Genomic DNA, 21529 nt, shown 5'->3' with positions numbered 1-21529 from the left:
TTTTTATTTCTTTGGTTACAAGGAAGGCTAAGCTTTTTGTCATAGATCAGATGGCTATTTGTGTTTTTCCTAATAAGTTGTCTCTTTAGTTACTTTGCTGTCTTTTAAGGTGACCATCTTTTTGTTTCTATAGAAGAACTTTTTATATATTATGGATGTTCTCTTATTTTTATTTGTGTTATTTATTTTTATCAATTTTGCTATGTCATATATATGGTAAATATTTTTCCAGGTTTGTTGTTTGCCTTTTAGCTTTGTTTATGGTATATTCTATTATACAGTATTTAAATTAAATTTTAAAAATGTTTATCTTTGAGAGAAAGAGAGAGAGACAGAGTGTGAGCGGAGGGCAGGGGGCAGAGAGAGAGAGAGAGGGAGACACAGAATCCGAAGCAGGCTCTAGGCTCTGAGCTGTCAGCACAGAGCCTGACATGGAGCTCAAACTTGCAAACTGTGAGGTCATGACCTGAGCCCAAGTCGGAGGCTTAACCTCCTGAGCCACCCAGGTGCCCCAGTATTTACATTTTTTAAATGCTTATTTAATTTTGAAAGAGGGGGAGAGAGAGACAGAGAGACAGAAAGGGAGACAACGAATCTGAAGCAGGCTCCAGGCTGAGCCACCCAGGCGCCCCTCTATTATACAATATTTAAACACTATGTCACCATGTCTGTCCTTCTTCCCTCTTAGATCTCTGCCTTTGGGGTCATGTTTATAGTGTGTAGAGTGGGCTTCTTTAAGTAAAGGTTGTTGGGAGGTATTTTGTGGGAGTGTCAGGTCAGGTATCTATAAATCCTGCCCTCAGCTCCTGGCTTGTATATGCAACTGCTAATTCAGCATCCTTACTTGGAAGTTGGATCCCTATTTTCACACTTAGCATACCCCCCCAAAACCATGATTTCCATTGCCCCCACCCCAGACCCCCTTCTCCCTCAGTGTTTCTGATTCAGGAAAATGCCCATCTTCACTCAGTTGCTCAGGCCAAAAATTTGAGTTAACCATTTTTTTTTTTAAAGTAGGTTCTATGCCCAACATGGGGCTTGAACTCACAACCTCGAGATCAAGAGTGGCATTCTCTACTGACTGAGCCAGCCAGGCACCCCCAGTCATCCTTTTTTGACCTCTTTCCCTCACATCTTATAACTAACCTATCACAGTCATGTCCATTTTACCATCAAAATATGTCCTGAATCTGGGGTGCCTGGGTGGCTCAGTCAATAGAGTGGTTAAGCGTCTAACTTCAGCTCAGGTTAGACTTTGGCTTGGGTCATGATCTTGTGGTTCGTCGTGGTTCATGATGGTTTGTTGGGGCTCAGCATGGAGCCTGCTTCAGATCATCTGTCCCCCTCTCTCTCTGACCTCCCTTCCCCCGCTTCTGTGTGTGTGTGTGTGTGTGTGTGTGTGCACACGCATGTGCACTCTCTCTCTAAAATAAGGGGGGGAGGAGCCTGGGTGGCTCAGTCGGTTTAGCGTCCGACTTCGGCCCAGGTCATGATCTCATGGTTCATGAGTTCAAGCCCCGCATCAGGCTCTGTGCTGACAGCTTGGAGCCTGGAGCCTGCTTCGGATTCTGTGTCTCCCTCTCTCTCTCTCTCTGCACCTCTCCAGCTCATGCTCCCACTTTGTCTCTGTCAAAAGTAAATAAACTTAAGAAAATATTAAAAAACAAATTCAGAAAAACATGTCCTGAATCTCACTACTTCTCACCACCTTCCCCTTACCGCCTAGCGGAAGGCACCTAGTTGCTGGCCTGGCCTTCTGCAGTGACCTGGTCTCTCCACTTTTCTTCTTTACTCTCTGCAGGCTGTTCTCTCTAAAAGGTGAGCTTTTAATGACAAATTGTATCATGTTACTCTTTAGTCAAGACCCTCCAGGAGCTTCCCATCATGGTGGGGATAAAATTCAAACTCCTTGCAATGGAGCCGTGAAGCTCTTTGGGGTCTGGCCTCTCCTCTCCCTGCACTTGCTCGTTCCCTCTCTGTGTTCCAGCTACCCTGGCTGTCTTGCTGTTCCACATAAACACCAAGCTTCTTCATGCCTCAGGGCCTTCATCCTTGCTGTTCCTTCTGCCTGGAAAGCCTTCCCTCCAGAACTTTGCATGGCTTACTCCAAATAGCAGAGTGCCTTTCTTGACCACGTGTTCCGTAACAATCTTCCCTTTTCCTCTTGTTATTCTCCTCCTCTGTCTTATTTTTCTTCAGAGCACTTGTTTCTCTGGCATTAGTACCTATATTTATTTGTTATTTTGTAGTCCTCCTCCCTTGGAATGTAAATTCTACGAAGGCAAGGACTTTGGTCACTTAGTAGGTGGATGCTTAATATATATTTATTGAATGAATACGTGTAATATATAAATGTGTGTGAGTGTAATGTTTGTGTGTAGATATATCTGCTGCATGGATAAATACCCGTGAGAATGTCTGTGTGCAGAGCCATGGGGAATAATGACATAGAATTTATAAATTTGCTGTGTTTGTGTGTGACCACGAGTACTTCTGTGAGTGCCTCGCTGAGAATGTCCATGTGTGTGTATTTGGGCATGAAACGTGTGTGCGTGTGTGTGCCATGGATGTTTGGTCACGTATAGCCTGAGTGTCTACGTCAGTGAGGGTGGGGAGCTGAGACACTTGGGCAAGTTCTTCCTCTTACCAAATGGACCTGCCATTGCGCCAACCCTCCCCCGTTCCCTCCCATGCCCAGGACACAGGAAGCACCTATGTGTCTTTGGGAGCCTGCAGACATTGGGTCACGTTCCAAAAATGACACTTCAGGCCAACACAGGTGGGCACTCAGATGGGGACTGTGAGGGTCCAGAGGAGACCTGGGGCTGATAGGACCTTGGCAGCCTTGTGCTGAGCTGGGCCGTCTCAGCAGGAAGGATGATAAATTAGCCACCAAAAAATGAAGCTGAAGCAGTGTGGGCAGGCTGGGCCCTGGATTGGCTGTGTGGCCTCAACATGTCACTGCTCTTTCTCTAAGCCTTGGTAGACTCATCTGTAAATGGGGTTCATTGCTCTTGTGAAAATGATAAATAGAGGGAGGTAATGGTAGTGAATATATACCAGTCATAACAATAGTGTCCTTTTGTCTGTGTAGCGCATTAAGGTTTTAATCCATTATCCCAGAGCAAGTGCCTCAGTGTCCCCAGTCCAGCCCTGGACTTGGCCCCATGTGGGCCTCGGTAGGTGTTGAGTAAATAATACGTGTGTGAGTGAATCAGTGAAGGCACAGATAAGAAAGTGCCTGGGTGACTAAATGGAGATGGCTGCATAAAGCAGCAATTGGACTGATAAATCACAGTGACTGACATTTTTTAGCACATACTGTGTGCCAGGCCCTATTGTAAAGACTTCTCTTATTAGCCCCATTTTGCAGATGGAGAAACGGAGGGGCAGAGAAGTTAAGTGACTTGCCCAAAAGTCACAAAGCTCCTAAGTGGTAGAGTTGAGATTCCAGCCCGGGCAGTCTGACTCCAGAGCCCAGAGCCCAGGCCACTTTCTGATGGAGAGGCAGAAGCTCTCCGGGGTGAGGTGAACACCCAAGGTCTAGGCTAGGGATGTCTACCCCAGGGTGGAGTGTGATACCCTGGTTCAGGTCTCCTCTCCTCTTCCCCGTCCGCAGGCGCACGCCGCGATGCAGCACTACGGGGTGAATGGCTACTCGCTGCACGCCATGAACTCACTCAGCGCCATGTACAACCTGCACCAGCAGGCGGCCCAGCAGGCCCAGCACGCCCCCGACTACCGGCCATCGGTGCATGCGCTTACGCTGGCTGAGCGCCTGGCTGGTAAGGGCCATGGAGATGGGACCTTGGGGACAGAACCGTGGGGCCTGCGGTGGAGGAGAGGTCTGGGGGAGGAGGCTCTGGAAGTTGAAGATAGGAGGGAGGGAGCACTGGGAAATTTTACTCTGGGAGGCTATGGAAGACCCAGGTCACTTAGCAACACAGAAAGGCATCAATTTAAAATCTATGTGTGACCATCCAGAGCGCTCCTTGTTTGCCAGGACTGTGCTGGGCACTGGTGCTGCCCTGGCCTTTGGATTCCCTTAACGACCCCATGAGGGAGGGACTCATCCGCCTCTCTGCCTATCTTGCAGATGAAGACTGAGGCGGGAGGGTAAGGGACTCGCCTTGAGGAGTTGCTGCAAGAGGAGTGGAGTGCCCAGGAGAGGGTATTTCAGGCACAGGGAGTCATACAAGTAATAACAGCTGGTTGTGTGCCAGGTGCTGTGTGAGGCTTTCTCTGTGCATCAAATCCAACCCCATTATAAAGGAGGTTATTATCTCCATTTTATGGACAAGGAAACTGAGGCTCAGAGAGGTCAAATCTAGGTGGGGTGGGGCTGGAGGGTTTCAACATGACACTAGGGCTAAAAATATAAGCTTCGGAGCCCCAGGTCTGTAGTTATTGGGGGTCTGCACATTCACCTCTCCTCTCTGAGCCTGTGTCCCCTTTAATCAGAGGGGACAATAGGATGATCGGGAAGTTATTTGAGGTAACATAGGCAAAGGATTCAGCAGAGATTGGTAAGTGCTCAGAAGTCATTATTCCTCAAGTCCCAAGGTAAGGGCCCATGAGGGAGCTGCAGTCCTGTGTCCCCGTCTCCCTTCTACTGATTTGCTGCCCTGCCCTGTAGCCCCTCGCTGGGTGTGAGAAGGATGTGACCGCATAGGTGAGGGGCATGATTCCCTGGAGGTGGGGCCGCCCATTCTCTCCTGTCTCAGATCAAACCTTGAGCAGCTAGTGAACACATGTGGGTTCACTGCCCTGTGCCAGGCAGTACTCAGAGGACTTCAGGGCACCCCCAGGAGAGCAGGTGCTCACAGAGCCATAGAAGAGCACGGCAGGAGTGTGGCTAAGATTCAGTGGCGGGGCAGCTCAGAGCAGCGGCATCTGGTGTAGTCAGAGAAGCCTTCCTGCAGGCTGTGGGGCAGGAGCCAGGCCTTAAAAAGGAATGACTGGTGAGGGCACCAGCATGAGCAGAGGCACAGAAAAGGGATGGGATATGAGGACCCTGCCTGGGAAGAGGTGTCGGCCTGGGGGAGGGCGGGGCAGTCATTTCCACTCCTTGAGACCCTGCGGGGCCTTGGGGTAGGCTCAGTGAACAAAATCCCTGGGCCCCTGGTTGTCTTCTTTAGATCAGTGTGGGGCATAAGTCTCCAGTGTGGGAATGTGGGTACAGTCCTGTCCTGGCTATGGCTGCATCTCTGATTTGGAGTGGATTCCCTATCCCGAACCTGGTGGTGACACCAGCTCCTCACTGTGCTCTAGACCCAGAGAGGAGTCAGGGGGTGGAGGCTCCTCTCTGCTGGTGGGGGCAGAGGAACGGGAACATTTAGCACTCCACCCCAATTCTCTTAATTCTTAAGAAGGAAGGACATGAGCTCTAGGTGGGCCTTTGTTTGGAGGCCTCGCCTTCTGGCAGAAAGTTTTGCTGACGGTACAGACAGCCCGGCCTCCCCTGTGATCACCCACCCGTATGGCCCCTGGAGCCAGCAGCAGGGTGCTGAGCCGCTGCTCTCTCAACCAGGGTTCAGCTGACTGAGGGGTCCCCAGTCCCCAGGTAACCAATGTGAGCTCAGTCCAGGCTGGGATTAGTGCCAGTTTGTGAGAGGTTCAGGGCTCCCTCTAAACTGAAGAAGGAGCAACCCAAAGGTAGCCTTTCTGGATACCCAGTTGCCTCCTTCCCCATTTAGAGCGCCGTGGATGACTCCCCAGTCCCTGGAGTACAGGGGAAGGACTCTGGCAGCCCTATCAGAGGCTGACCCAGCTCAGGTTCGCTTCAGTACAGGCAGTCCAGGATCCATTTATGGGCTATGGGAGGCAGGGGAGAGAGGTTACTGTCCATCCACCAGGATGTACTCAAGCAGAAGGGCTGGATCCTAGACACCAGCCCTAGGCAGATCTCTATCCTCAGTGGTTTTCATGTTACCAGCATGTGAGCAGGACGGTAGAATCAACAGTCCATTAGCTCTGTCTCCCATCCAAGCAGTGGTTAGAACCTAGTCTTTTTTGTCCTTTGAGGAAGCAGGCAAAGGAGCCAAGACTAGACGCAGAAACTTTCCCGTGCTCTGAGGGCCCTGCCAGTGCTGGGCTTTCTTTTGAGGAGACATAAGAGCAGGAGCCTCAGGTCTTGCTATCAGAGACTCTTAGGCCAACTTGGATCCTCAGAGTCATACGCAGAGGACATGGAATCAAGTGCCAGTGAATTGTGTACCAGTCAGACCTCACCTAACTAGACCTTGCAGATACCATCCCTGCTGCCAGCCTGGCTTCTCACGGTCAGGGGCCAATATTCTGTTGGTATCCAGAATCTAAGGGTTATAGGATGTTATAACCTTTGTGACACTGGTAAACAGATTATTAGCATCATGTAGTCTCGGAATATTATGCTCAGCATCCTAGGACTTTGAGGATCTTAGGGCAATGTCCACCTATCTACCCATACACCCTCAAACCAAATGAGGAAGACTGCTCTGAGTCATATTCCTGACAGCTGTTCATGGAGATGAGTTAGACCTCTGTGGTCCTTATAGTGAACGTGGGCAAGGAGAGATCTCAAAACCCCAGCCATATGGAGAGAAGTTGCGGGGTTTCCAAGGGGAAAGGGCCAGGACCCGGCTCTGCAGGAGCCTGGGTGTCTGCAGCGGGTCAGAGCAAAGTAAGATTCAAAACCTATTTCCCATAATTAAATGGGCGCCCTCTCCTTGCCCTCCAACGGCTGTACATTTCAAGACATCATCTTGGAGGCCCGTTATGGCTCACAGCATCGCAAACAGCGCCGTAGCCGCACGGCGTTCACTGCCCAGCAGCTCGAGGCCCTGGAAAAGACCTTCCAGAAGACTCACTACCCAGATGTGGTGATGCGGGAGAGGCTGGCCATGTGCACCAACCTGCCTGAGGCCCGGGTGCAGGTAGGTCCCCGCTCCTCTAAGTGGACCTTGCAGACAAGCACCAGCCCACCGACCTGGCTTCCCTCTGCCCAGGAGCCAGCATTTTTATCCCTCAGTGCCCGTGTAACTACTCTCTCCATGAATGCCTGTGATGACAGGAGTGGGGTTTTGGAAGGGACTGGGATGCATGTTTCCTGCGGGGTGGGAGGCAATGTTATCATGCACGTCCCCTCCCAGAGCACCCAGTTCCACAACCCACAGCTGCTCTCCCATCCCCAGGTGTGGTTCAAGAACCGCAGGGCCAAGTTCCGGAAGAAGCAGCGCAGCCTGCAGAAAGAGCAGCTCCAGAAGCAGAAGGAGGCTGAGGGCTCCCATGGGGAAAGCAAGGCTGAGGCCCCAGCCCCAGACACCCAGCTGGAGACTGATCAGCCCCCAAACCTGCCCAGTGGCGACCCCCCTGCTGAGCTTCACCTGAGCCTGTCTGAGCAGTCGGCCAGTGAGTCAGCCCCTGAGGACCAGCCAGACCGGGAGGAGGATCCCCGGGCAGGAATCGAGGATCCCAAAACTGAGAAGAGCCCTGGGGCTGAGAGCAAGGGGCTGGGCTGCAAGAGGGGCAGCCCCAAGGCAGGTGAGGCTTGGCAGGTGCCGTGGGCGGGCTGGGGCCCAGTGGAGGGAAAACAGCCAGATCCTGCTGGACAGGGCCCTGGGTATGTGAGGTGGATCAGGGCAGGGATAGAGTTGGCTTTTAACACATGGCACTAGGACATGATCCCTTAGAAAGGAGTTGGCCAGGATGCCTGAGTGGCTCAGTCAACTAGGCATCTGACTCTTGATTTCAGCTCAGGTCCTGATCTCAGGGTCGTGAGGTGGAGCCCCACATCAGGCTCCACATCGGGCTCAGTGCTGGGCGTGGAGCCTACTTAAGATTCTCTCTGTCTCTCTGTCTCAAAAAAAAAAAAAAAAAAGATAAAAAATAAAAGAAAGGAGTTGGCCGTAGCAGGCCTGTGCCAGGTATTTTCCGGGGAGGGCCGTGTGGCAGGGGAGGAGACTTAGGGAGCCCAGGGCAAAAGCTGTTTATCAACCATTATGGAAATACTATGGTATTTTAACAGCCAGCACAGATGCACCAGTGCCTATTGGGTGAATTCCACACTGGTATCGGGGACTCTCATGTGCAGCAGAGACTCAGAGCCACGTTTCTGAGGGAACAGAGCTGTGGGGTGAGGCATAGCTCAGACACAAATCCTGAGCCCAGGCAGAGAGCTGGTGAGGGGCGGGAGCCACAGACAGGAGAGGGGAAGGGGAGGTGACAGTCCTCCCAAGAAGTCAGACACGGGGGCCCTGGCAGGGTCTCTGGGACTGCCCTAGGAAGCCTGGCTCCCCACCTCCCAGGATTCTGAGGGGTGCTTCAGGACACGCCTTGGCTGAGATGAGTGGATATGGTTTCAGCCAATGCCTGTCTTATCTGCAGTGCCAAGGGGTGGGAAGACTGAGGGAGACCCTCCTGGCAGACCACTGTCCTTGTCCTGAGCCCTTGGTTCTCGGTTCTCTGCTTGCAGATTCCCCAGGCAGCCTGGCCCTGGCTCCTGCAGCACCCGGGGGTGGCCTCCTGGGCCCCTCCCACTCCTACTCGTCATCCCCGCTGAGCCTCTTCCGTCTGCAGGAGCAATTCCGCCAGCATATGGCAGCCACCAACAACCTAGTGCACTATTCATCCTTCGAAGTGGGGGGCCCGGCCCCTGCCGCCGCTGCCGCCGTCCCCTACCTGGGTGTCAACATGGCCCCGCTGGGCTCGCTGCACTGCCAGTCCTACTACCAGTCCCTGTCGGCAGCCGCTGCTGCCCACCAGGGCGTGTGGGGGTCCCCGCTGCTGCCCGCGCCCCCAGCAGGCCTGGCACCTGCCTCTGCTGCCCTGAACAGTAAAACCACGAGCATCGAGAACCTGCGGCTTCGGGCCAAGCAGCACGCAGCCTCTCTGGGACTCGATACGCTGCCCAACTGACCGCTGGCCTCCAACCCAGCCAGGGGTCTTGGGTGCCCCCTCCCAGCCCCAGGGTTACCCCCAGACGGCTTGCATGGAGTTAACTCTATGAGCCCGGGGATCCTGGGCCCTTGGAGTCCTGCCCCCATCCCCCTCCCTGAGTCCCAGCCCCCGGTGAAGCCCACACTTGCACACCTTCTGCATGGCCCTGCTTGGATCCCACGGAGGCCGAATTGGAGGAGGGGAGGCTGGGGCGCCCGCAGCCTCTGCAGGAGAGCGAGGCCCTCCGTGGCCAGATCCTCCCCTCTGCACCGCCTCCTCCCTGCCCTCCCTACCTCCCCTTTGCCCCCTAGTAAGTCGATGTGTGGAATGTGAGGTATAAATATAAATATATAAAGCTATATTTTCAGGCCCCTGCCTGCCCCAGCCCCCCCTGCCGTCCTTGCCTCCCCGTACAGCGTCCACATCTCTCTCTGGCTTTCCTCTGTCTCTCTCTCTCTCCCCTCTCCTTCCCTGACCTGCCTCTGTCCTGTTTCCTAACCCACTCTTCCCAGCCTCTGTCTTCCCCACTCTGGACCTTTGCCCACATCTCTTCTCCCTGCTCCTCCTTTCTTTCTTTGGTCCTGGCTGTGTGATGTTGTCAGTTCCCAGGCTATGTTTTGTTTGGGATTGTGACTTCTTAGTTGTAGTGATTTTGCTTTTTCCTGTTCTTCCTCCTGCTTCTTCCCACCTGCCTGTCTCCTCCCTGCACTGCACCGGCCTCTCTAGGCTGCTGTTCCTCTCCATCCCCAGTAGAGGTGGTAAGGCCCTAGCTGGAGACCCAGTGGAGGCCCACTGGAGCTGAGGGCAGGAGCTGGCATTGGCCTCCTTAGCCGTCCTCCCTCAGACCTGTCATCTAGAAGGGGTCACAAATCACATTCTCTTCTCTCTCTTTTCTCAGCTTTGAGGCCCCACCCAAGATGGAGGAGGAGGGGAGTGGAGGCAGGAGTCAGGCTGAGGCAGGCAATAGGATGGCGGCATCCCTGCCTGTAAGACCTCCAGGACAGAGGACGGCTGCCAGTGTTCATCCAGGACTGACCACAGGGTTCTAGGTCTCTCTGGTGAGACTTCTCTGGTTGGAGGGAGGCAGCAGGGGAGGGGGGGCTCTCAGAGAGAGGTCTTTTCAGAGGAATGGGGCAGATTCTTTTCTCCCACTCCTGGCCCCTAAGTCCTGCAGTTAGAGTCTGCTGCAGGGGTGCGTCTGAGCCAGGAAGAAAGGCTGAACCCTAACTCCTGATCACAATAAGTGCAAACCACACAACAGTGCATAGTCTCAGGCTTCTGTTGACATGCCGTCCTGGAGCTAATTGTTGAAGTCAGGGCTTCTGTCCAGCTAGTCACTGGCATGGAAAAGTGGGTTCCTGTTTATGCCCAGGAGGCCAGCTCAGCAAACTTCCCTTCAAAGCAGTGTGGCCTTGAGTCAGCCCGTAGCCTCTCTGGGCCTGTTTCCCCATCTGGATTAGATGGTCTGTAACGTCCTGCCCAGCTGTAACATTCTGCATGTCTGTGCTCACAACCCTTGCAGGGTGGAAGTTTTTAGTTAAACTAACAACGACAACAACAACAATAATAACAACAACAAAAAGGCTCTCAAAAGTACAGTGGATGAATTGGAAACTTACTGTTGCCTTGCTGTGGAGCAATGAGTGTTGTACGTACAAGCCTTTGCATGAGCATGGCCACAGTTTCTGGGTCTCAGTTTCCCCATAAATATAATGGGTCCCTTCTAGTTGAGAAAATGTGGATTTGACCCTGATTTTCTTGAGTCATAGTGCCAGCTTTTGAGGTTGCCCTATCTCCATGCCTTTACAGGGTGTCAGGGACTCGGGGCAAGGGGAGGGGAATGGCTTGCACAGATTCTGAGTCATGATCCTCAACCCTTTGTGGCTCACCACTGAACCCTCAACACTCTACTTACAGAAATTGCACCTGGAAACCAGGGTAAAGATTCCTAAGGTGTGTCTCTTCTCCCAGTGGTAGGAGGCAGAGGCCCCTGTTGGGGCCAGGTAGGACTGGTTTGCAGAGCAGTAGATGCCCATCATTCTTGGCGTTTGTGCGGGGATGGTGTTTTTCTGAGCTGGGGTGGATGGAGGAGGCTTTGTGGGGGGGGGGGAGTGAGGGGGATGGTCGCCTGAGCCAGGAAATCTATTTTAATAAGGCAACGGAGTGAGACTAGGTGGATGGTGGGGCAGGGGGCCCTTGTTTCATGAGAGGTGGGGCTGAGGGCCTTGAATCCAGGCTAAAGACTTCACCTTGATGTGGCAGGCAGGTGAGGGGGATCAGTTCAACCAGGATCTGGGATCTGGGATTTGGAAGGTGAATTTAACAGCCACTGGAGCATCAGAGGAAAAGGGACTCAGGCAGGAAGACTGAAGGATGGAGACTGTCTGAGACAGAAGGGATTTTTGGTTTGTCTTCTGGGATCAGCTCCAGGAAGGTCTGTTTCTGCAATGAAAGCAGTCTCATCTAGATCAGGCATGGGGACTGACACCTTTTGCAGTCCCTGGGTGCGGGTGACTGTCAGTAGGCCTTGGAATCCAACAGCTCTAGATATTACCATCTTCTCCAGGAAGCCTCCCCTGACCTCCTAAAGGGCAAGTCCACCCTGGAGTCATGTTCTGTCTTGGCTGGAGCTCAGCCCAGCTTCTCTCGGATCTTTGTCGACATTTCCTCGTTCAACTGATCCAATTCCACTATCCCAGAAAAGGCAGGGAAAGTATACATGATCCCCTGCCCCTGTGCAGATGTCAGCCTAGTTTAGGGGACCAGCCTGTTACTGAAGACAGCTAGAGAGCTGGAGGAGAGTGTACCATGTGTCTCCTACAGGAGTCAGAGGGTATGGGCTTGGCGTGGGCCCCTTGTACCTGAGATTGAAGCCTCCCCTGGGGCCTGCTGGCTCACCATGAGGCTCTATCTCTGACCATTCCTTCCAGGAAAGCCTCATTCCTCACCTCTCCCTCTTATTTGAGGTCTCCATTTTCCCTGCTTCTTCACTTCCCCTGAGCATGGTCCAGGGGCCTGGGCCCCCAACCCCGACTTGGCAGCTGGAGGGCTGTACAGACTGCTTTCCAAACCAGCTGTTTTGTGACCATTTGTGCTTAGAGGTTGTGCCAGGCCGTGGCAAAAACACTGTGTACTGTATTTATTTATTCTGTTAGTTGAAAAAAGCAAGACTCAAATTTCCCCCTCCCTGCCCTGCCTCCTGCGTAGTGCAGCATGACACTCTGTCCTGTGATCCGTCCGTCTGTCTGATTTCCTGTGATGTTGTGACCTGTTCTTTGTCCTTCTTGGCTAATAAAAGAATCCGGCAGCACAGCCCTTGGTCCACATTCATTCCCAGAGATGCCTCCGGTGGGCTGAGCGTCTCAAGGTCTATTTCCTGCTTGTCCAGCACTGTGGCCAGTGGGGGTGAGAGGCAGGCATGCCTTATGATTGGCCACTCCCATACTGGCCTCGTGGCTCTCTCCATGGCCCTTACCAATCGTGGCTGTTGTCTGGAGTGGTTGTGGGGAACAGAGGGACCAGGGTGGGGGAGGGTTCCATCTTCTGTGGCTGTTTAGACCACAGTACTTGTGGCAGGTGCAGGGCAGTTGGGGGTATTCAGGGCAGCCTGGGATGATGGGTCTGCAGGATAAGGAGAGGCAGGGGATTCTGTGGGAAACAGCAAGTAAGCCAGGCCCAGAGGGCGATGACAGACAGGTACATTTGCACCTAAAGCCAGAGCTGTTCTCCAGTGGGATGGACGACCTCTGGAGGGAATGAGCTCTTTGTCCTCAGAGATGAACAAGTAGAGAATGAAGAAGAGATTTCTGCTATGGGTGGCAGGATGGATTAGAGATTTATGAAGGTCCTTCCAGCTTAGGGTGAGCAGTGTGTGTGTGTGTGTGTGTGTGTGTGTGTGTGTGTGTGATTATAGCCTATAAGTCTATAAGTATGTATGAGAACCTGTGCCATGAATTCATAAGTGTGTGTGTGTGTGTGTGTGTGTGTGCGCGCGCGCGTGTGCATGCATTTCTGCTGCATTTCAAGAAAAAGAGTACAGGCATCTTCTCTATTCAGCTTTCACTGCCCTTCCCTGGGGTTCCAGAGTGTCTGTACAGGGCCCTTGAGCCAGCAGGGGTAGTACAAGCTCAAGGCCGAGGTTTGGGGGTGGTGAGAGTCCCCTCTGAAGATTTGCTGGTAGAAGCCCAGCAGGCCTGAATAGTGTGCGGGGAGCTGTCTCCTGGGTTTCTAGGGGGCAGGTGCCTCAAGCTGCAGGGACCCTGGGAGGGCCGTGACCTCCCCATTTCCCTGTGCTGACCCAGGAGACACATTCCTCTCTCCCCAGTAGGGCTGAGGATTAGGCGGGACACCCCCCTTCACCTTGCCTTCCCACCTCCCTAGGAGGGGCTGGCAGATCAAATGTCTGCCCCAAATCTCTCACTGCTCCCTCCCAGACCTGAACCACTGTGTGCCTCCTACATACTTCAGCCCTGCAGCACACGCATTCCCTGGTGTAGGAGGTGCCCTGGTAGCCCTGCAACCCGAGTCACTCGTCTACTCAACACTTACTGAGCATCCGCTGTATGCTTGTCCCTGCGTTGGGTGCTGGGTATAGAAACAAGTGAGGACAAAGTGCTCTCAAGACAGTTACAGCGCAAGGTGATTTGGGGTTGAAAAATAGAGAACTAAGGGAGTACAGAAGAGGCGTCGCTCGCTCAGCCTGGGGAGGTCAGGAAGGCCCCTTGGGAGAAGGACTTCGGAGCTGTGCTTCATGGGTCCAGTGTTCACCAGCAGGGCAAGAGGGAAGGGTGTCCCGGGAGAGACACAGCACATACAAAGCTGCAAGACTTAGCTGGCTGGGTGAGCCCCTGAGCCCTGAGCCCTGGGCCCTGAGCCCTGAGCCCTGAGCCCTGAGCAAGGGGCTGGTCTGGATGGCACTGAACATGGTGGTGGTGGGGGGGAGGTGGCTAGTCAGAGGTTGAGAATGAAAAGAGAAGCTGTGAGCTTGGATTCAAGCCTGAGAGCTGGGGGGGGGGGGCATTGGGAGTTATTTCCAGTGGGGGAGGGGGCTGATCAGACTGCATTTTAGTAAACCCATCCCCCTATCTTTTTGTAGTATGGTGGTTCATGAGGAGGCTGAGTCCATTGTCATGTCCTGGTGAGAGGAGGGTGGCATCCATGTGGTCTGGGAGAAGGGGTCAGATGGGTGAGAAATCTAGGAACTAGAATTACTGAGGCGACTGTAGGAATAGGAAAGGTCAAGGTTGCCGCTGAGTCTCTGGTTTGGCAACATGCTAGATGGAGACCCTTGGGCTGGGGTGAGTGTTGGGGAAATGAGCCTGAGCTCAGGCTGGCCTTGTTTGCTGCATCTGAGGAACCTTCAGTTTATTCAAGGGAAGATGTTGGAGTGTACTGGACCAGGGCTCAAGGGACGGGTCTGTCTGCACTGCTGACCTAGACTTTAATTTCTTTAACAAATACTACATAGCCCTTTCTCTGTGCCTGGTACTTTAATTCTCACACAACTCTATACAGTAGGCACTATTATCTCCATTGTATAGATGAGGAAAATGAGGCACAGAGCAGTTAAACAACTTGTCCATGACCATGCAGCTAGTAATAAGTGAACCAAGGTATGACCCTGGCTAACCTCGGAATCCATGTTCTTCACCTTGGTGGTTGTCAACAGAGACATGGTGGATGAAGCCTCGTTATCATAAGAGAGCACACAGAGTGACGGTGAGGATGGGACCTCAGGGAAATCCAACGAAGCAGAGAAGATTCTGTTATGGGGTTGGGACAAGCTACTCTCAGTGTGTTATTTACTATGGCAAATAACTGCCCTCTCTGGTCCTCAGTATCCTCTTCTGTTGAATGGGAATTGTTAATTATGACCAGCCTGCTAGCTGGGAGGCTCAGATGAGCTAAAGAGGAGAAAGCCCCAGAGGAGGCTGGGGTGTTGGTTGCCTGGCATGCAGAAGGTGTTCAGATAGTATGTGGTAGGTGAGATGAGAAAGTCGGGAGGGGGGGCTCCCTGAAACTTCTCCCCAAAGCCCCCTTTTCTTAGGCCTTGGCCCCAGTGTTCTTTGAGTCCAGGAGTCTGGCTCCTCAGTGGCCTAGGGGATAGGGCACCTTCCGAGAGGTCATGGGGGATGGACGGCTTTAGGGCCGCTTTAGGGCCAGTAGGGCTAGGCCCGCCCCTCCCCCCCTTTTCCCACAGAGCTGTGGGGACTGGAGCGCCCCCCCCCCCAATCTCTCATTCTCCTCTCCCTTCTGGGAAAGCCGATTAGGAGGTGGCCTCCTGCCCGCCCCCCTGACAAGTTTGTCTGAACTTCCAACAAAGGCCCTCAGAGGGTTGCAGAGGGAGGGCCCGGCACCACCGGGAACCTGACACCACAGGCCCAGGATCACTCCAGCAGCCTTGGAGGCAGCTCTGTGGTCTGCCCACCCTATGGCGGGGCTGGAATGTCTCTGGGAGGGTTCTGGCCCCACAGAGGCCTGGGGCCGGGCCGGGGGACACGTTCACCTGGGAGTCCCTCACAACAGGGAAGGCAGCACAGGCCGGTGCCCAGGGGGGTGGGTGGAGATACGCACACGTCCTCACACAGTCACACACACACTCCCATACACTCACAATTACACACGCACCTTTTCTCGCACTCACAACCACATACACACATACCCTCTCTCATGCACCAATGGGACATGCTGGCTTCCGCGTGGGCTGCACAATCTCAGAGTGTCTGTCTCTCTCCTACTCACGGACACACTCCCCCCCACCCCCACCCCCATACAAGCCCTCAGACCCAAGCCCGTGGTCTGTTGCCTGGATGTTCCATACACACTCGCCCCAGCTCCCAGACATGCATTCTTAGTTTACACTCTAGATGGGTGCCCCTGAACACCCTGAGCATGGCACCAACCCCCCTCCACACGCGGGCCTCCTTAGCTACGCTGCCAGCTTGCTGTCCAAAGATACTTCGTGACTGCTGCCCCGTGCCTGCTGAAGATACGGCCCGAATGCCCACGTGAGTCCGTCCTTGGCTGCAGCACCCATGTTCCCTGATCCACACACGTCCATCCTCACACACTGTCCTCCCTCTCAGGGCTGCCTTCGTGGACGTGTGACATGTGGCCACACAGGGCTCTGGGCTCAAGCCCTATAATGTTCTGATGTTGCCATCTTGAAATCCTTAATTCGTAAACAAGCGTCCCGCACTTTCATTTTGCCTTGGACTCCACACATTACATAGTCGGTCTGGCTCCCTCATCACAATCTCCCTCAGTCCAGCCCTTCTGTGGCTTCAGAAACTCGGTCTCTAGAAAGCCCTCAGCTGTTCCCACCTGCCCAAATGCCTCCACTGTCTCTTACATCTGAGGCTTCCCTCTCGGCCCCCTCCCCTCACCAGGCAGCTGAGTGTGATGGATAAGAGAACTACTGAGAGCATCCTGTACTTCCACACCCCTCCTCCTAGTGTGGCCTTGGGGCTCAGTGTCCTCATCTGTAAAGTGGACTCAGGATAACACCTACTTCAGGGATCTTTGTGAGGATTCAATGAGACAGCATCTGTAAAACGCTTAGCCCCGAGCCTGGCATTTAGTAAATGCTCAACAAATGTTTGTTATTATTGCTATCACTACACTATTATAAGTGCTGACAAACAAAATAGACTCAGCCCCCTAGCCCTATGTATAATCTAGTAGGTAAACTAGAGATTACTTGAGTAATCACACAGAAATGTAAAGCAGCACAGGTGAATGAGAAGCACAGATCCCTGACCTCATATGAGGCTTACAGGTAATAGGAGAGGCAATCTGAGGCTAGGATCAGGGACCAGTCTGGGGTACGGCATAGTTCTGTCAGGGGCCAGGGTCAAAGCTCGGTGTGTAGCTGGAATCAGGGATCAATTGAGGCCAGGGGCAGGGCTCAGTCTAGGACAAATCACAGCTCAGAGGTCAGAGTTGGGGCTCAGAATGTGGCCAGGGCAGGGCTCAATTTGGGGTAGGGCTGAGCTAAGTCTGAGACGGGGGCCAAGTCGCTCTCATTGCTAGCATGAACTCACGGTGGGGCCGTTTAATAAACTCAAGGCTTCTCTGGACCTCTGTTTTATCACTGTAAAATGGGGAGATCTCTGCCTACCCCCAGGCCTGTGGGAATTGAGTGAGCTAATAATGGAAGTATGGAAGTGGAGGATTATACTTCTGTTGGGCGCTCATGACTCCAAGCCTGGCCCCCTGGGGCTCTCCTCCCCCCTGCCAGGCCCAGGAGGCCATGCCATCCTCGCCTATGTCTCCAGCTGCGGGAAACTGCCACCTCAGCCCGGGATCTGTTCCAAGAGGAGTCTGGAGATTTCGCAAAGCCCTTTGAACAACAAAGGCCACAGGAGCGATATTTCCTCCTGGGGGCTGACCGCCCAGTGGCTCCTTTATCTTGGCAACCAGGCTTGGAGAGCCGTTCTTGGAAAGAGCTTGTGTGGGGCGTGCGCGAGTGCATGTGAGCGTGAGCGTGTGTGCACAAAGCCGCTCTTTGTCGGCATCTCCACCTGAGCAGCCTGGCAGACCTGGAAGCCTGGGTCCTTCACAGGATCACCGCCCCCATCCCCCCCGCCTCCATGCAGATGTGCTGGGCGGTCGGGGGTGGGGGAAAGACGCTTTGGTTTCTCCCTTAAGATTCTCTCGGAGGGAGAATTCCAAGAAACAGGAGCTCCATTACCTCAGGAAGAATCCAGATTAGGCTGAAGTGGATGCTTGACAACACGGGAGAGAAGGAAGAGAGTTTCGGTTCTTTTAGAAGGAACAGGATATCCTCAGACCCTGGGGCCTCTCCCTCTGGAGGCAGCACCGACAAATGGCCCGAAATGCTTCCCTCATTCGGGCTCACCTTCAGTCTGCTCTTTGCAAGCCACCTTCAATCTGCCTCTCGGACTGTGGAATATGGGAAAAGTCCCTCTCAGGGTCTTAGTCCTGTTTTTAAGTCAGGCTTGGACTCAAGTACCTTAGACTGGACTGGGTGGACGCTACGATACACAGACAGGACCCTGAGTAGCTGGAGCTGCAGGAGGAGTCTATCTGCCTGCCTTCTCATCTCCTTCTCCCCCATTCCAGCCACCAGAACCCCGCCAAGCCCAAGGGAATGGACAAGGGTAGGGGTGGCAGCTGGCCCGCTGGAGGAGCAGGCTTAGGGATGGTCTGGAGGTTCTTGCTACAGGTTCTCAGAATAGATATCTGCAGGGATCTCTAGTTCAGTCTCCATTCGGGCAGGGGTCACTAACACCCAGCCCCTGCTCACAAATCTGCAGGGATGGGAAGCTCCTTGCCAGGTCTGCCTCTTGTGAAGTTCTTCCTCCTGCTGTGCTGAAACCTGCCACCTCCTCATCAGGCCCCGGTCTGGGGTGGGGGTGGGGGACTGTGCACACAGAGCATGTCTCTTCATCTTGTTCTGGGATGTCCAACCAAATCATGTGGGGCCTCACACACTCACTGTGCCCTTTCCCACCTGCCTTTGCTCCTGCTGATTCCTCCTGGGGAAAGTCTAGTCATTATACAGAACCCACTCACAAACCACCCTCTCCAGGGAGTCTGGCCTGATAACACCAGGGGAGAGGAAGCCCCTTCCCTCTCTTGAACCCCCTTGGCTACTGCGTACAGTTCTTACCCACACGCAGATGGAACACCCCGGGCAGGACATGGCATGGCCCAAAGCCTGGCTCCGAGTTAGTATTCAACCTGAATGCCATTCTTGTCAAGTTGAACAGTATGAAGGACAAGCTCTGCCTACAATCTCGGGCACCTGATTCCTGTCTGGCTTTACTGTGCGGCCTTGAGCAAGCCCTGGCTTTTTCTAGGCCTCTGTTTCCTGTGTAGATGTTGGAGGGTAGTCTATACAGGCTGCCTGCCTGCCTTAGGGAGCCTTGGTTTCTGAATGTCCTGCTTGGTTTTCTTTACTGTGTGATATTCACACCCCACCCCCACCTGCCTCAGTTTCCTCAAGTGTTCCTTCCAGGACCTCTTTCTTTTTTTTTTTTTTAATTTTTTTTTAACGTTTATTTATTTTTGAGACAGAGAGAGACAGAGCATGAATGGGGGAGGGTCAGAGAGAGGGAGACACAGAATCCGAAACAGGCTCCAGGCTCTGAGCTGTCAGCACAGAGCCTGACACGGGGCTCGAACTCACGGACCGTGAGATCATGACCTGAGCCAAAGTCGGCCGCTTAACCAACTGAGCCACCCAGGCGCCCCTCCAGGACCTCTTTCTATGCTGGGTATGGCCAGTTGTAGGTGCAGACAGGGCTTAGAGGGATTTGTGTAGCAAAGGCCCAGCAGCAGCCTAAGGAAGTAGGTGAAAGGGTCTTCAGGGATGGCACCCAAGGATGGGTGAGCACCCTCTCCCTTCTCTTGTCTCACTCATGACATCCTTATGAGATGAAGCTGGCCCTGAGGCAGAGCAATAGCACAGCCCCCTGTCTCTTCTGGAGGCCATGGCTCTGTCCCGGCACAGGCTTTAGCTCCTACCTCTCAGTCCCGAGCACCAATGTCCAGAGTTTAGGGACTACAGCCCAAGCTTTGTCAGGTGGACGGGAGGCACTTCAGTCAGTTAATTTTATTGAGTACCGTCCACAGGCCAGACAGAGCTGGGGTGCTGGGGATACAGTGATGAACAGACTGTCTCAGCTCCAAATGCACTTATTGCTAGTGGGGAGAGACATAGATAAGCAATGAAACAAATACATCTGGGATGCTGATTAAAGGTTATGAAGAAACTAAAATAGAGAGTGGGGTCAAGGCTCAGTGCATAGCTGGGGTCAGGGTTCAGCCAAGGAGACCGGTGGAATGACCAGACTAACAGTGAGGCCAGAGATGACCAGACAGATCCATAGCCAGGTGGACAGCAGGTGAGTAAAGAGGTTGGCCCGGGCCTGGAGGAAGGACTGAAGGCTCCTGGGAGAGAGGGGGTGGTGGTAGAGGGGGTGGGGGAGGTGGGATCTATTAAACTGATGACTCCAGGCCCTAATCCTGTGCCAGGCCTAGGCGGGTAGTTGGGGGGTGGGGAGCACCCCTGCTGGGGTGTAATTTCACGCTGAAGGGTCTGATGGGGCATCCCACGGACTGATCCTTTCTGGATCAGAAAACCCACTTCCCTTTGTCGCATGCAGGGCGATTAATGCCTTAACCCTTTATGGGCTGGCCTGGGGCCAGTCCTGCCCCATCTCACTTCCAGCTCCTTGGGATCTAGTCAGAGCCCTTTGCCTCCAGCCCCAGGAGCTCCTGGACCTGCTCTTACTTGCAGAGAGGGAGAAGTTGTCACTGAGGAAAGCCAGGGGTTGGGTCCAAAACCAGAAGCTTGAGGTCTAGTCTAATCCACCAGGAAGCCTTCCCACGTGTGCCATGGTGAGGCCCTCACCACCTTCCAGGGGAGCCCCTCCCACTGGCAATAAGCAACAAACCCATAAAGTCCGGAGACCATCAATGAGGAACGAACACTGGATGCCCCAGTGTCCCCTGAACACTTACAAGCCATGCCTCCGGTAACACCCCAGGGACGTCCCTGCTCATTTTGTCCAATGGCGGCATTCCAGCCTGGGCAGGCCATCACAGTCAGCCCCAGCCTCTCTGTCCTCCCTTGCTCACATCCCCTCCCTGCCTTGGTTCAAAGACCCACCAGGAAGTTGTCATACCTTCTCTGGCCCTTCCCTTCGCTCCTCCCAGTCTAACTTCAAGGCGTCACCGTGCAGCTCCCTGGGGTGGGGGAGGGGCAGGGACCTGCTGGGCCTCCTCTAAGCTCCCTGGGTCTCTAAAACCCCAGCACCATTAAAAGAAAGCCCCTAAATGTTATTTACACTTCGGAGTCTTAAAAACCATTAACAAAAGCCACTTAATTCAATTATCTTCCCGGCTGGCTCAGTTCTCAGCGCTGAGCAAGGGCCTCCCCTTGCCGCCTCCTCCCTTTGCCCCCCCCCCCACTGTCATTGTGTCGGGCTAATGAGGTAAACTGAAGCGAGCCCTGTCCCCCCTGACAGGTTTATGAGAATTTAATAAAGCGTGGCCGGGACCAAATGAGTTGCCTCAGCCTCGGAGAGCTCATTGTCTTTGGCGTCAGCGTTTTTTGACTAGAGCTGTCCCCTCCCCCGCCCGGGCTCCTGCCTGGCTTGGTCCCCATTCCTGCCCTCGGTCCCTCCCAAGGTGAGCTGGCCAGTGAGCCTGGTAGAGGCCAGCTTGGCCCTGCAGGGCAAGACACCCAGGCTGTACCCTGAGTAGGGCAGAAACTGAATTGGCCCGTGTGCCTTGGGGACAGGTGTGTGGTCTTCCCAGCCCTCATACACACCAGACCCCAGGAGTGTACGGGGACCTCTGGGACTTCTGCTACCCAGCCCACACCGCCCTCACGCTCCCGGGCCCCTGCCAACCTGAGGCTGAGGCCTGGCTGGTGCCACCTTGAGCATGATTCACTCTTTCTTGCCTATTTGGAGTGACCAGCCAGAGTGAGGAGGGAAGGGGCATCCAGAGCACAGGGGACACAAGTCCTCAGTCATGGCCTGGTCCGTGGAAGGACACTTTCACATGCAAGGTCACCTTCTCCTCACATTTTCCCTGAAAGGTAACAAGGGGTAGACAATGAGAGGGACTTGCTCAAGGT

At 53.8% G+C, this 21529-nt stretch overlaps 1 protein-coding gene across 1 annotated transcript; it reads left to right on the top strand.

The window, feature by feature from the left end:
• The first annotated feature begins 3622 nt into the window (after nt 1-3622).
• Nucleotides 3623-12228, top strand: DMBX1 (diencephalon/mesencephalon homeobox 1). The gene is made up of 4 exons (XM_058717531.1): nt 3623-3785; nt 6736-6914; nt 7173-7521; nt 8453-12228. Exons 1-4 carry the CDS (start codon nt 3632-3634, stop codon nt 8893-8895), a joined length of 1125 nt encoding a protein of 374 aa, XP_058573514.1. The 5' UTR covers nt 3623-3631; the 3' UTR covers nt 8896-12228.
• Nucleotides 12229-21529: the final 9301 nt, after the last annotated feature.

The sequence above is a fragment of the Neofelis nebulosa genome, chromosome 2, assembly GCF_028018385.1.
Source record: "Neofelis nebulosa isolate mNeoNeb1 chromosome 2, mNeoNeb1.pri, whole genome shotgun sequence".
Taxonomy (NCBI): domain Eukaryota; kingdom Metazoa; phylum Chordata; class Mammalia; order Carnivora; family Felidae; genus Neofelis; species Neofelis nebulosa.
The sequence above is the reverse complement of the archived record's forward strand: the minus strand, read 5'-3'. Positions and strand labels throughout refer to the sequence as shown.